This window comes from Eriocheir sinensis, chromosome 16, assembly GCF_024679095.1.
Source record: "Eriocheir sinensis breed Jianghai 21 chromosome 16, ASM2467909v1, whole genome shotgun sequence".
Taxonomy (NCBI): domain Eukaryota; kingdom Metazoa; phylum Arthropoda; class Malacostraca; order Decapoda; family Varunidae; genus Eriocheir; species Eriocheir sinensis.
In genome coordinates, this window is record NC_066524.1 from 15,487,493 (window position 1) to 15,501,660 (window position 14,168).

General features: G+C 42.6%; 2 protein-coding genes and 1 long non-coding RNA gene across 5 annotated transcripts in view; 2 read left to right on the plus strand and 1 right to left on the minus strand.

Moving 5' to 3' along the window:
• Nucleotides 1-11,990, plus strand: part of LOC126999366 (heparan-alpha-glucosaminide N-acetyltransferase-like) — a 61,783-nt gene extending 49,793 nt beyond the window's left edge. For all 3 annotated transcript variants that reach the window (XM_050861912.1, XM_050861911.1, XM_050861910.1), the window contains exons 2-14: nt 4,146-4,354; nt 5,613-5,737; nt 6,018-6,136; nt 6,228-6,343; nt 6,715-6,830; nt 7,187-7,294; nt 7,981-8,077; nt 9,516-9,683; nt 9,804-9,925; nt 10,389-10,567; nt 10,746-10,932; nt 11,182-11,294; nt 11,420-11,990. In XM_050861912.1, coding sequence (XP_050717869.1) covers nt 4,211-4,354; nt 5,613-5,737; nt 6,018-6,136; nt 6,228-6,343; nt 6,715-6,830; nt 7,187-7,294; nt 7,981-8,077; nt 9,516-9,683; nt 9,804-9,925; nt 10,389-10,567; nt 10,746-10,932; nt 11,182-11,294; nt 11,420-11,601 — 1,776 coding nt within the window. In that variant the 5' untranslated portion in view covers nt 4,146-4,210 and the 3' untranslated portion in view covers nt 11,602-11,990. The remainder of the gene's footprint in view (nt 1-4,145; nt 4,355-5,612; nt 5,738-6,017; nt 6,137-6,227; nt 6,344-6,714; nt 6,831-7,186; nt 7,295-7,980; nt 8,078-9,515; nt 9,684-9,803; nt 9,926-10,388; nt 10,568-10,745; nt 10,933-11,181; nt 11,295-11,419) is intronic.
• Nucleotides 11,963-14,168, minus strand: part of LOC126999370 (uncharacterized) — a 4,122-nt gene continuing 1,916 nt past the window's right edge. Inside the window, exons 2-4 of the mRNA XM_050861916.1 lie at nt 13,788-13,866; nt 13,378-13,460; nt 11,963-12,812 (exon numbers count right to left, since the gene is read on the minus strand). Coding sequence (XP_050717873.1) covers nt 12,513-12,812; nt 13,378-13,460; nt 13,788-13,866 — 462 coding nt within the window. The 3' untranslated portion in view covers nt 11,963-12,512. The remainder of the gene's footprint in view (nt 12,813-13,377; nt 13,461-13,787; nt 13,867-14,168) is intronic.
• Nucleotides 13,878-14,168, plus strand: part of LOC126999371 (uncharacterized) — a 6,720-nt gene continuing 6,429 nt past the window's right edge. Inside the window, exon 1 of the long non-coding RNA XR_007753314.1 lies at nt 13,878-14,168. This exon is cut by the window's right edge and continues 398 nt beyond it. This is a non-coding gene — a long non-coding RNA (uncharacterized LOC126999371).

The following is a 14,168-nucleotide window of genomic DNA, read 5'->3' on the forward strand; positions in this document are numbered from 1 at the left end:
GGTGTTAGGAAAAGTATATAATTTGATTTTCTGGGTATTTTTTCCTCAAATTTACTGCAGTGGTTCTAATAGGCATAATCAAATATAACGATGCAAACTATTAATCTGAATGGAAAATAGGAGTGAGAAAATCCATTACAGGAAACGGCACTCCCTTACCTGCAGGGGGCTGGTTGTTCCTGCTGCTGCATCACTTCATATCAACTACCGAGTCACATCCCTCCATTGTTGCCAAATTGTCGTACACTGAACATTGCATTTATCATTTTTAGGCTCCAAGACTGTCGTAACCACACAAATAACGATAGAAAATTAAAGTTAGCGCTAAAACAGTTAAATATTGATGAGTTTCGTTCTTTTTTGCTAGAGTTATCGGTCAGAAACTACAAAAATGCAATGCGCTGAGTACGATAATTTGGCAACGCTGCACCCTCCCTCCCCTCCCCTTTACTTTTAGGTCAGGAGCATTAGATTAAATCATGCCATGTGTGTTCAAAGAGGAGTTGATCTCATGTATTGACACGTTGGTATTTGTAGAAAAAAAAACTTTCTTCTTTTTTTGTCCCAGTTTTTGCCTGCACAGTTTTTGCCTGGTAACAGGAGTCAAGGGCTCGCCGTTGGCTGACCCGCAATATAGTAATGATTAGAAGACGTGCATCCCTGTAGTGTTTATAACCGCCACATTCTCTATCTTCATAATTTCAGTTGGATTTCAGTTGCTATAGAAAAAAATCAAGTTGATAAAGAATCATGATTTTTACCGGATTTAAGTTAAGTAATCAATTGTTTTACATAAATCCAAGGAACCCTAACTTTTATCCACTGCCGTGTATACTGCAGTTAAATTATGGAAAAAGAAAAGAAAATGTAAATAGTATTTCTACAGATGTCAACGCCTTTGCACAACAATAAAAGTCACTTGAAAAAAGTCATCACCATCTTAGAAATTCTGAACGTGTCACGGATATGGTTTGTTCTACCTTGCAAAAGTCGTCTTGTTAGAAAAATGCCCTCTTGCAAAACTTCCCTGAAATAACATAGGAAAAAGAATCTCCCGTAAGAGCATCCGGGTGAAAATGAGGAAGCTAAGGGGCATATTTTTAAACCTTTAAAGCCCCAAAACACAACTTTGACAACGCTTTCACGGGTGGTTTGGGCATTTCCAGGGGTAGTTCTTTGACCCTGGTGGTAGTGTGACAAAGCTTCTGTAACATGAACGTGGAAATAACATTAATCACAACGCTATTAATATCCTTTTCGGTCTTTGAAAATAGCTGATGTGAGAGGCGGGAACGTCTGAAAATACCAGCCTAATACCTGTGACGGGGTTGTTGTGCGTGAAGGGAAGGAAGGAAGCATGAAGGAGCGCAGTGACATTCGGAGCGTGGGAGAGGGGGAAAGCCGAGAGGGGGAAAGGGAAGGGAGGGGAGACCAAGGAAGAGGGTAAGGTAAGGAAACTAAGAAATAAATATAAAGTCTAGGGGTCAGTTCGACAGTCCAACACAGTCATTGTAAGCGACCAAACCAAAGTATATTCTCCACCATGATATGTTATTTCTACTCAATACCACATACTCAATAGATTTCCTGTGTGGTTGTCTATAGTTTCCTTCATTTTATATAAACGCAAAATAGTATATAAGTCATTTTCGTAGTATTTTGTGTTTGGTTGGGGAGCTTACAAACATGCTGTACAGGACTGTCAAACTGGCCCTAGGAAGCAGAAAGTAGAAAGAACCGTTGAATGACGCACTTGCATTATTTATCGCCAGCCTCTCCACGCACCACGGGGATGATTTTTATTCCATGCTTTATGCTACGCTATACCTCTGTTGCGATTACTTGCGGCTTCAAACTTTATAGCTATTTATCATTTTTTATTAGTTTTTTTATAACGCACTCTCTCTCTCTCTCTCTCTCTCAATCTTAAAGCTGAAGATAACCAGATATACGTAGTTGTTTATCAGTGCAGAAGGTTACAAACGTGTTTATCTTGAAAAAAAAAATCAACTGAGGAATGTTTGAAATCCTCTGTTTGGTTTTGTATACTTACGTTATACACTGAAATGAGCAGATAGGTGATAACACACACACACACACACACACACACACACACACACACACACGAGTTTTTTATTTATTTATTTATTTATTTTTTTTTTTTTCCATGTTGCAAGCAGGGCCGGATTATCCTATACGCCAAGTACGCCATGGCGTAGGGCCCCCAGCACTGAGGGGCCCACAAAACCTGATAGACCCGACCCATAATTGGGCCCCCACATAATGGAAATCCCGGAAATGCCTGTAGCCTCAGGGAGATCAGTATGCTTCGTTGGACTGTTGATCGAAGAAAAAAAAATGATAAAATAAAATAGCGAGAATTTGTTTGTGTTGGCAACACAAGTCAGTGCTTGCAATTTCTTTGAGCTTGTGCAGGAATTATATGCATATTCAGTCGGATCAACAAACCGCTGGAATTTACTAACAAAGGGATTATCACCTTATGAAAATGGTAGAATTATAACCCTAAAAACATTATCTTCCACACGTTGGCATTTCCATTCTGAATCAGTGAAAGCACTGCACTTAAACCACCCTAGCATCTATGGTATGTTAAACGAAATTGCAGACAATGAGGAACTAAAAGGAGATGCTTGACTTGCTGCATCAGTTTTTGCAGAGAATCTGTACCTTCTTGAAAATGCATTTATGTGTGTTCTTTGGGACAAGATCCTCCAGCGCTTTCAGAAAGCTAGTACTCTTCTCCAAAGCGCAAATATTGATATCAACATGGCTGTATCATTGTTTCTATCACTTGAAAGTTTTGTTGCTGGGTTTCGTGGTCAATTTGATGAACTGGAGAATGATGCAAAAAATCTCATGGAAAATGTTCAGCAAGTATATGTATCGGAAAAGGTACGGAAGAGAAGACGGCGGCGTCAAGCTGATGATTCTGCTGAACATGATGTAGATCTTCAAGATGCACAAAAATTCCCTGCACAGAGTTTTGTTGTCATCATTGACAAGTTACATGCAAGTTTAGCTCAACGTCGCCAGGGTTATCACGAGATATCTGACGACTTTGGCTTTATCAAGTCATTGAGGGAGAATGATAGCCTACTGCACAGCTGAGAGTTGATGTATCCAGCTTGGTGAAAAAATACATCAATGACTTGGAACCCCACTGCGAGGATGGATTTGTAACATTCTCAGAATTTGTAACCCATTTGAAGTTGGATAGTGATCCTCATGTCCTGTTAAAATACTTAAGAAAGAATCCAGTTGTAGAGTCAACATTTGCCAATGTTTCAACTGCTCTGCGATTGTTTTTAACATTACCAGTCACGGTCTGCGAAGGTGAACGTTCATTTCCCAAACTGTCTTTGATCAAAAAACAGATTTCGTTCAACAATGACTCAAAAACGACTGAATGCTTTGTCTGTTATTGTCAATTGAAAATGATGTCACCTCCTCAATGACATTTGAAACCATAATTGAACGGTTTTCACAAGAGAAATCAAGAAAACGGGCATTGGTGTAGCTGCTATAGTTACCTTTGTACGTAAGTATGGTATGTATGCTGCTAATACAGAATATAAAGAAAATATAGATGATGACAATCTGTATTAAATATATTGTATCATTAATTCATTCTGATGTTTCAATAAAATATGAAATTGTCCAGATCTTGCCTAATTTATTCGGGGGGGGGGGAACTGTGGGTGGCGTAGGGCCCAAGTGCTAGCTTAATCCGGGCCTGATTGCAAGACCCCCCCCCCCCACACACACACACACACACACACGAGTTTTACTTTCTTTCTTCATGTTGCAAGCCTCCAGATAATGATAAGATATTTCGCATTTATGTTATTAGCGTTAGTTCTTCCTCCTCCTCCAACTACATCTATAACTACAACTATTATTATTGTTACTTTCTTCCTCAGGCATTGGACATGAGAGAGAGAGAGAGAGAGAGAGAGAGAGAGAGAGAGAGAGAGAGAGAGAGAGAGAGATTACCGTATATAAAATTATGAACACAATGGAATAATCACTGAAGTTTGAGATTAATACATGTACAAACAAACAACAATAGTGATGTATACAACACTGAATATTAGCAAACTGATTAATGAGTAACAACACAGGCCGGGCGACAAGAAGAAGGAAGAATAAACAACAAGAAAACAGGAAAAGAATAAAAAGAAGCAGAATGGCGTTCGTGGAAGACCCTGGCACGGACGAGTTCATGGGTTTTGATCTTACCCAACTGAAGGTGGACCAGGCTTACCTCAGGGTGGACTCCGTGAACACAGAAACCACGAACCTGTACAGCCTTAGCGAAGCGTGTTATGGGGTGAGTCTTTGCTGTGTTGGGTGATAAGTGAAGGGGAAGGGGGGAATGGGGAAAGAAGGTGTGTGTTGGTAGGTGTGTGTTGGGGAGAGATAGAGGGAGAGGATGGGGTAATGGGGAAAGGGGAAGGAACGTGTTTGTGTTGGTAGGTGTGTGTTGGGGAGAGATAGAGGAAGGGAGTGGATGGGGTAATGGGGAAAGGGGAAGGAACGTGTTTGTGTTGGTAGGTGTGTGTTGGGGAGAGATAGAGGAAGGGAGATGATGAGGTTAGGGGAAAGGGGGTAATGGGGAAAGGGGAAGGAATGTGTTTGTGTTGGTAGGGGTGTGTTGGGAGAGATAGAGGAAGGGAGAGGATGGGGTGAGGGGTAAGGGGGTATGGGAAGATAGTATATGTGTGGGCAGTGTATACGCGGAAAGGGAGCTCAGTGTGTGTGTGTGTGTGTGTGTGTGTGTGTGTGTGTGTGTGTTGAGCTTTAACCTTTATTTGTTGTTTGTTTACCTCTTCTTAACGGTTGTTTTTTATGTTTCTATTTTTTATCTGTGTTCTTGGGTCCTCTTTCATCATCTTATTCTTCTTCCTCTTCTTCATCTTTATCCCAGACCTAGAGAGTGAGAGAGAGAAAAAAAGCCCGATCAGGTTTTTGTTCTGTCATGTCCTTGAGAAACCGGTACCTACCCTTTATCGTTATCTTGTTTGCTTGTCTTCTGACTTGTAACATCTTGACCGAGGCTGAAACAACTCCACACACACACACACACACACACACACACACACACACACACACACACACACACACACACACACACACACACACACACACACACATCAATAAATCAGATTCACTAAACATTCTTACCTCACCTAAACTATTTTTTTTCCGCTCACAAACAACCTTTAGTCAAGCGATGTTATTAAACTTGACGAATTCGATTGATCCCAGCTGTAAGGTTCACGGGATTGACGACATTGCCAGAGCCTGCTTCATAATGGTTCACATGCACTGGTCTTATCATCCTAAATATGAAACCTTAATAAAGCCTTAAACAACACAGGTGCGTCTCTCTCTCTCTCTCTCTCTCTCTCTCGTACACCTTGCACTATCTTATCTCCTCGTCCTTCTTATTATCCCTCTTCTTCCTCCTTCTTATTATTACTATTATTGTTATTATTATCATCATCATCATTATCATTATCATCTATCACCATCATCGTCACCATCATCATCATCACCATCAACCGCATCTCTCTTCCCTCCTTCAGTGCCCCTATCAGCCCTTACTGACAGTGGAGGGCGGCACCTACACCACCAACACCACCCTCTCCACCCACCACCGATGGAACTTCCTCCTCACCACGGCGGATGACACTTACCTACCGGCAGACTCGTGAGTGATGCTGTGGTGGTGATGGTTGTATTTATTCATTGTAGTTGTAATAGTGATATAGTAGTAGTATAGTAGTTGTAGTATTAGTAGATATTCCACAGTTGTTTGATCTGTTTTCTATTTATAATTAATTTTATTTGTACTATTAAAAGAGTTAATCCTGTTGCATTATGATATATACAACAATTTTACATTATATATCGACTAGAATGCGTGAAAAAAGGATAGATCCAACTGAATGTACTTCGTGTGTGTGTGTGTGTGTGTGTGTGTGTTGCAGGACAGGTCAGTGCAAGGTGTCGGGGGTCAAGCTGGGGGAGTTCGGTGTGTATGTCCTGAACATTACGGATGTAAGCTGCGAATTCGACACGCTCAAAACTCCCGTCTTCGAGTATGGAGGTAAGGCTGTGAATGTTATGAAGCTTTTATTGCCAGTCCTTCAGAACCAAGCTTTCTTACTCATTACATGTCCCCATTTTCCTGGTGACAGCCCTCGTGATCTCTTTCGCTGCCTACGCCGGGTTGGCCCTTCTGGCTGTGGGACTGCTTGCCCTCCACCGCCACGTCAGCAAACGCATAGCTCGCAATGCAGACTCTGATTCACAGGTAAATAGACTTAAACTCCCTTGAAACTACCTTTAGTTACGCTTGAACCATTTTTTTTTAACTCCCTTGAATTTCCATAGCATGTTTGGACTCACTTATATTCTCTTGAACTCTCTATTAGCAGCTCAAAGAATGTCATCAAAAACACTCCACTATATTCTCTGGAAGTCAATGTCAAGAATGTCATAAAATACGTTACATTACTTGAACTCTTATCAGCAACACAGAAATCATAAAATACCCGCCTTTATATTTTCTTGAACTCTCTTGGTAACTCAAAGAATATCATGAAATACACTGAGGCAATCTTCTTCAAACTCTCTACTCCCAAGCTGCAGATAAAAGTTATGGGCCATTGTTTCCTCATGCAGGTGCTCGGGCTACAGATGGCACCCTCTGCCAACGCAGCGTCATCTACCTCTATAGAAAAGGACCCCCCGAAGCCCCCTGCTAAGCCCCGGGTAAAGTCACTGGACACCTTTAGAGGGTAAGCTAAAGGCTCTCATTAACATGCAGCAACCTCCTTGTTTGGATTTATATTAATGCCTGCCTTAGAGGAGGGCAAGGCTTTCGACCATGCCTGCCTTTCTGTGTGTCTGTTCATTGTTAAAATATCTGAAAAGTGGCTTGGCCTATAGTCACCATTTTTTTGAACATCTGTGAAAAGTGAATAACTGATGGCAAATACATGATGAAAAACTGATTGAATGAATGACTTGGAGCAGCCATAGGAAGAAAAAAACATTATCTCCTATCATATACCATTATAAAATACTACAAAATTAAAGTGACGGAGAACAGATATTAACACCTCTTTCTGCGTTGTCTTGGCACTATCATCAGCATCAGCATCGTACTCATGATCTTCGTGAACTACGGTGCTGGCGGTTATTGGTTCCTGGAGCACGCCACCTGGAACGGCCTGCAGTTGGCTGATCTTGTGTTCCCATGGTTAGTGGCGCTGTTTACGTTAACTTTTTTTTCTTTTTCATTGTCTTTTTCATTGTATATGTCTATTTCTCTGGGTAGATAAGTTTTCCAGTCAGCTTTGATATTGGGTCTACATAATTCCATCCTCCTCTTCCTTTCTCTATTCTCCATTTTCTTTTATTGGTCATTTCTTCTTTAATCGCCATTGTAATTCCATCCTCCTCTTCCTTTCTCTATTCTCCATTTTCTTTTATTGGTCATTTCTTCTTTAATCGCCATTGTAATTCCATCCTCCTCTTCCTTTCTCTATTCTCCATTTTCTTTTATTGGTCATTTCTTCTTTAATCACCATTGTAATTCCATCCTCCTCTTCCTTTCTCTATTCTCCATTTTCTTTTATTGGTCATTTCTTTTTTAATCACCATTGTCTTCCTTTTTATCCTACCCTCGACACCTTGTTTCCACCTTCAGTTACTTCTTTAACGATTTCTTCATCTCCTCTTTCCTTTATAACTTCTTCCTCCTTCCCTGCCCATCCCTGCAAAGTAATAAGTATGTCATGTGTTGAATACCTGCCATTCACATATTACACAGTGAGTAGAATTACCACATTGTCCTCCTTGCTATCATAATAATTTGCAGCGCATCACAATAGTAACTACCACTAATGTATATTTGTGTGTGTGTGTGTGTGTGTGTGTTTATAGGTTTATGTGGATCATGGGCGTGTGTATTCCTATGGGCTTGTCCTCCGCCCTTCGCCGCAAGACTCCTCGCTTCACCATTTTTGCCAGAATACTGAAGGTGGGTTTCACTTCATCTTTTTATGGTACTCTGATAAAAACATTCATTTTCTTTTTCTTTTCATCTTTGTTTTCATCTCTTACCACCTATTCATCTCTTCAATCACTTCATTTTCATCCCTCGTCCATGGAGCACCTGTACAGTTCTGTCAAAAACACCATTGTAATCCCCTGTCAACCCTACACCCTCATACTCTTCATCTGTTACTTTTACACCACTCATCTGTCACTCTTACACTCATACTGTTTATTTGTCACCTCTGTTACACTTAAAGCCACTGTCACATCTACCCGAATAAGGTCGACAAACGCACCCGAGACCCGAGTCGTAGCGGTAATTTTTCATGGTCGGCAACCAAAATCTCCGGCATGCCGCCGAGTTTTGACGCGATTCGGCCGTGTCGGAAGGTGCCACGATTTTTTATCGCATGAACTAAAAACATCTTGGTGCTGGCAGACACTATCAAAAAGACGGGCAGTAGGCGTGCATTCGGGCGTGTCAGCGTGCATTCACCGACATAAAAAAAAAATATATAAAAAAAAAATAAAATAAAAAAAACTTGAATTTGTCGCCGGCAGCGTCAGGATTCGTCAATAATGCCCAGACCATTCCCGGACTATGCGCCAACCATGCCCGACCACTTGGTGGGCGTTCACCGAATTTTGACAGTTGAATCGGTGACCTGAATCAAACTTCAAGATAGTCCTCTTTGGATTCTTTTTAGGAGCAGTGAGTAGCGGGCTTTTTTTTTTTTTTTTTTTATTAATGTTTGCTTTTTGTGTGCCCTTGAACTGTCTCTGCTGTAAAAAAAAAAAAAAAAAAAAAAAGTCCGCCGCCGGGCGCCCGGCGGGCTTGGGGGGGAGTCGCCGACAGCCACCACTCGCTCACTCCACCTTCAAGGTGTGTGTGGAGGTGGGGGGGGGGGGCAGGTCGGCAGGCGGTCGGCGTGCACTCACCGACCGACCGCCGACTGCGCCAAGAATTCGTGGCGCTGTCAGGCCGGAGTCAGCGACCATACGCCGATCGGTCGGCGATGGGCCGGCATGCGGTCAGGGTCGGTTGCCGGCAGTCTTGGCGTGCTTGTGGCCGGCCAAGAATCGGGGGTAGTTAGCGACAAAACCATTACGACTCAGGCCTCGGCGCGTTCGCCGTCCTTGGTCGTGATGGTGTGACGGGCTTTGTGCACTTCTTCCAGTCACCCCTAAACGCACCTCCTGTCACCTCCACTCTTCATGCTGCTCTCCTTTACCCATCAGCATTCAGCAGTGTTCCATCAAGCTCTTAGTCACTCTTATGTCACCCTTACACTCATTCACTCTCCTGTCACTCTTATTCCTCCTGTTACTTTTGTTTTCCCCATCACCAGCATTCCATCAAACTCTTCTTCATTCTCTCATCACCTCCATTCCTTCTGCTACTCTCCATTTCCCGTCACCAGCGTTCCATCAAGCTCTTCATCCTGGGCATCATCCTCAACTCCCTTGGTGGCTGGATCTCGCTCGACAAATACAGAATACCTGGAATCCTTCAGAGGTTCGGTGCCTGTTACCTTGTCACCTCCTCCATCGCTCTCGCCTTCACGCCCGACCAGCCCAAGCAGTACCAGGTTAGAGTTACATAGAGTTTTATATTACATAGATGCACTGTGCAAATGTACTTTCTATGCAGTTTGTTTCTGGCTCTCTGTTAAAAGCCATGTAGCCTATTCATCTTTTCCATGGCTCAGAGTGACGTGGGCATCGCCATGAGTGATGTGCTGCAGCTCCTCCCTCAGTGGGGGATGCACCTCCTCCTCCTGGCAGCCCACACCCTCATCACCTTCCTCCTTCCTGTCCCTGACTGTCCAACGTGAGTGTGTGTGTGTGTGTGTGTGTGTGTGTGTGTGTGTGTGTGTGTGTTCTATATTTCATACTCCCTACTCCCTCACAAGAACTTCCCTCCAGGGGGTGGCTGTGGCAGAAGTGTCTCCATCTCTCCCTGTTATGGCACTCCCTTTCAGCACACTCAATCCTGCTGCTTCCAACTCTCACTCTGATACTTGCTCACCCTATTGATCCACTTCACAGGTAGTCTTCCCCTGGCACCCCCTCCCTCACTTACTCTCTTCACAAATACATTCATTCTCCTCATGTGTCCAAACCATCTTAGCGTACCTTGCTTCACCCATTCAAACAATCCACAATCCACAATCCACTTCTGTCACTCCCATACCAACTTCTCATACACGTGTGTGTTTGTCTCCATATTTGTATTTCTTTTCATCTTACCACTACAATTGTCACCACCTTCCCTTCTCTCTCTCTCCCCTCAGTGGTTACTTGGGCCCTGGAGGTGTTGCACTGCTCCAGGATGGTGTCTCCTCCCCAAAATGTATCGGGGGTGCGACCGGGGAAGTGGACAGGTGGCTGCTGACCTCCAGCCACATCTACCAGAACCCGACAGCCAAGTTTGTCTACGGCTCAGCCGCCTTTGACCCTGAGGGAGTGCTGGGTGAGGCTTTATGTCTTTGGTTTGTTCTTATTCTGGGACAATTGTAAAGCATCTTAGGGTTCACTAAGGAATCAGGGGGACCAGAATGTGTTGTTATATTGTGTTATTCGTTACTGGGGTGCTAAAAGGTAAAATGGATGTGAAAATGACGCTGTTATCCTTCTCACCCTGTTCCCAGGCACCTTGACATCTATCTTCCAAGTGTTCCTGGGGTTCCAGGCAGGGATGGTCCTGCAAGCTCACACCAGTCACAAAGCAAGACTGGTGCGCTGGGTGGTCTGGGGTGTGCTGATGGGGGCGTTGGGGGCTGGCCTGTGTGGTGCATCCATGAATGACGGTGTGATACCCGTCAACAAAAACCTATGGTGAGTGTGTATGTTTGTGTTTGTGGTGAATGTGAGTTCATTTGTTGAGACAAGGCAAGGCATGAGTAAAAGTTTTGGCAGGTTCTATCTACTTCTACTTCAAATACACAAGGCTACGATTAGACTTGAGCCACTGCCAGGTATCTACCCACAAATTAATGGTTTAGATCAACTTGCTGCAGACTTATGGAGTGGTCATATCCTTGATCTGTGGTACCAGTTTGATAGCGTTTTGTTTTATCTCCTTAGGTCCATGTCATTCGTGTTTGTCACCTCCTGCTTTGCATTCCTCCTGCTGGCCTTCTGCTACCTGCTGGTGGATGTCTTGGGTGTCTGGACAGGCACACCTTTCTTCCAGGCAGGTGAGTTATGCAGGTGTGCTGGGCATGTTGAAAATCTGCATGGAACACTTACTTTCTTGAATATATTATGCATGGTATACATCCTCTTAAATCCTTTCCTCAGTTTCTCTCTCTCCCCCCTACAGGCATGAACAGCATCTTCCTGTATGTGGGGCACAATGTCACGTACAACCTTTTCCCGTGGCACTACAAGATTGGCCCCATGAACACTCACCTTAGCATCCTCATTGAGACGCTCTGGGGCACCACCCTCTGGGTCATCACCGGCCTCTATATGCACCACAAAAGAAAGTTCTACACCGTCTAGGTACCTTTTTTCTTCCTTTTAATATCCTGTTAAGGTCGATAATAATTCTGAGGTCTCATATGTCAGAGCACTGTAATGATTTACTTCGGTTATTATACAAAGACATATAAAAATATAAGTATATTCTTGCCTGAAAGCAAATTAATGGGTTCAGAATGATAATCTTTTGTATTAAAGGGTTAATATTGTACTAATGTTACATCAGCCTGGCTCAGTCCAAAGTAAGGTTATCAGGCCCAAATCTGATATATTATTTAAATATACCTACTGTGAAAACGATTTTTGTACATTGGTAAACATTGTCCACATTCACATTTCATTGCTGTATGGCTCCCTGGTAACATAGGAGATTAACAGCCTATTCCACATTAATAAAGTATTTATTTTCATTATTGTATTACTGGATTAGGCTACTGAGCTTTCACATTCTACTTAGTGTTGTTCGTGTTCTTCTTAACAATATAATCTTATAACATAAGGTCCAAGAAAAGAACACAGATGTCGAGGGAGTCATCGTCCTTTACAGCTTACCCTTCTCACACTCACAGGAAACTAGATTGATAACAAGAACAGATGTCTGATAATATTTGACGCAGCAGAATAAAGAGTTCCCTGAAGAAGCAACTCATAAATATGCACAAGGTCACATATAATTAGGTGGCCTCCTAGTAACACTACATAAAGCCTCAGTGTTCCTACTGAAGCATGTCATAGAAGTTATTTATAAGACAAAACTAACATACACATTAAATTGAAAACAGGATAATTACATTGAAATAAGTGTAACAAAATAATAACATGTAACAAATCAAGTTCACTAATACTTTAACATTACAACAACAAAAACTGCTGGACCAAAAACACGTCTATACATAATTTGATCATTAATCCATCTGTCAATACTACCAACGTTATTTGGCTGATGGCGACCCAGCTGAAGGTGAAGCAAGAGCGTAGGAAGTGGTGCGGATGACAGGCACAATTTCATCATCATTACCAGACTTTTCTGCATCATCCCTGAGGAACTTGACATCATCTTTGGCAAACTTGAAGAAGAGGAGGTAAAGGACCACTGCCAAGGCACAGATGCTTCCGGGGATGGGGTCTGGGAGGAGGATAAACCAAACCACCAGACAGGCGTTGAATATCACGACGCCCAAGGTACCAAACCACCACATCCACTCAGGGCCTTTCGTCTCCTCGTACCGCCTCTGAGAATGGTTGAAGCGGAGTATTTATTATTTCTTTGCAGTAAAGGAGGCAGTTCAGGGGTGTAACAAATAGAAAATAGTTCTCCAAGAACTGCTCTCACAAACAGGACAGAAGTTACAAGAAAAGGTCAAATAAGGGTGGCAATGTGTCATGATACTCCCCTATTGAAAGCATTCAAGTTGTATGAAGAAGGAAATACATACAAGGAGAGGCTGTAATGCATAGAAAGTTTTGTTTAGTCAGCGCAACATCTGTGGTCATATGCCGGAGAGAGACAGAAGGGGAAGGAATTATAGGAGGAGGGAACAGGTCCCAGGAGACGGGACACAACCCCCGATTAATACCTGGCACCCATTCACTGCTGGGTGGACAGGGGCATAGGGTATTGGAAAAGCCGCCCAAATTTTTCCACTCCGCCCGGGAATCGAATCCAGGCTCTCTCGGTTGTGAGCCGAGTGTGCTAACCACTGCACCATGAAGCCCCCTGCAATGCTTATTATTGGAAAATGTGAGAGAGAGAGAGAGAGAGAGTGAGAGAGAGAGAGAGAGAGAGCATAATCATACCTCGTGGAATAGGAAGAGGAGGCGTCCAGTGAGGGCGAGGTAAAAACTGGTGATTACAGCTATTCCCACACACATCCAGGCCACTGCCGAGAAGAATAAAAATTACTCACTTATACTAGATATGAAGCTTGAACCCTAGGGAGAAATGATGAACAAGATCAGTTTTCATTAACTACGAATATTTAGTGCATTTTTTTAGAGTAATTAACCAAAAAATGTTGTTGAAGTCCCTCCCAAGGAATGTGTTGACTGACTACTGATAAAAGTAAGGAATTGTTTAAGCTACTCAGGCAATCACTCAAAGAATATTTTGGCCACAGCTATCATAACAAGTTTAAGAAAAATGTCTGTGTCAAGCACAGGCCAAAGTTAAATATGTAGCTGTAGCCTATCTTTAGGCAGATTGTCACCTTGGTTGTCTTGGTGCTCAGGCCTCAGCACCAGGCTCAGCATCACCAGGAAGCCAATGATCTGTCCCAGTGCTGTCACCTGTGGGGGCAACAGAGATAAATTAAAAGACAAACCAATCAAAACTTGACTGCACACAACCAAGCTCAAGGCAGTGAAACATTTAAATTTCAATACAGGACATTATCACTGGATTTTTACTCGTCTTAGTTGGCGCTATTATGAATACTATCGCTGGACTTCTATATTTGTAGGCATTGAAAATTAAAATATGCAGATTATCACTTATGGGTGAATAACAAAAGGATATTTTCACAGGATTTATAATTGTTTTGCAGGCAATTATGATAATAAAATCGAGTTTTCTATTTTGAATGATTTTT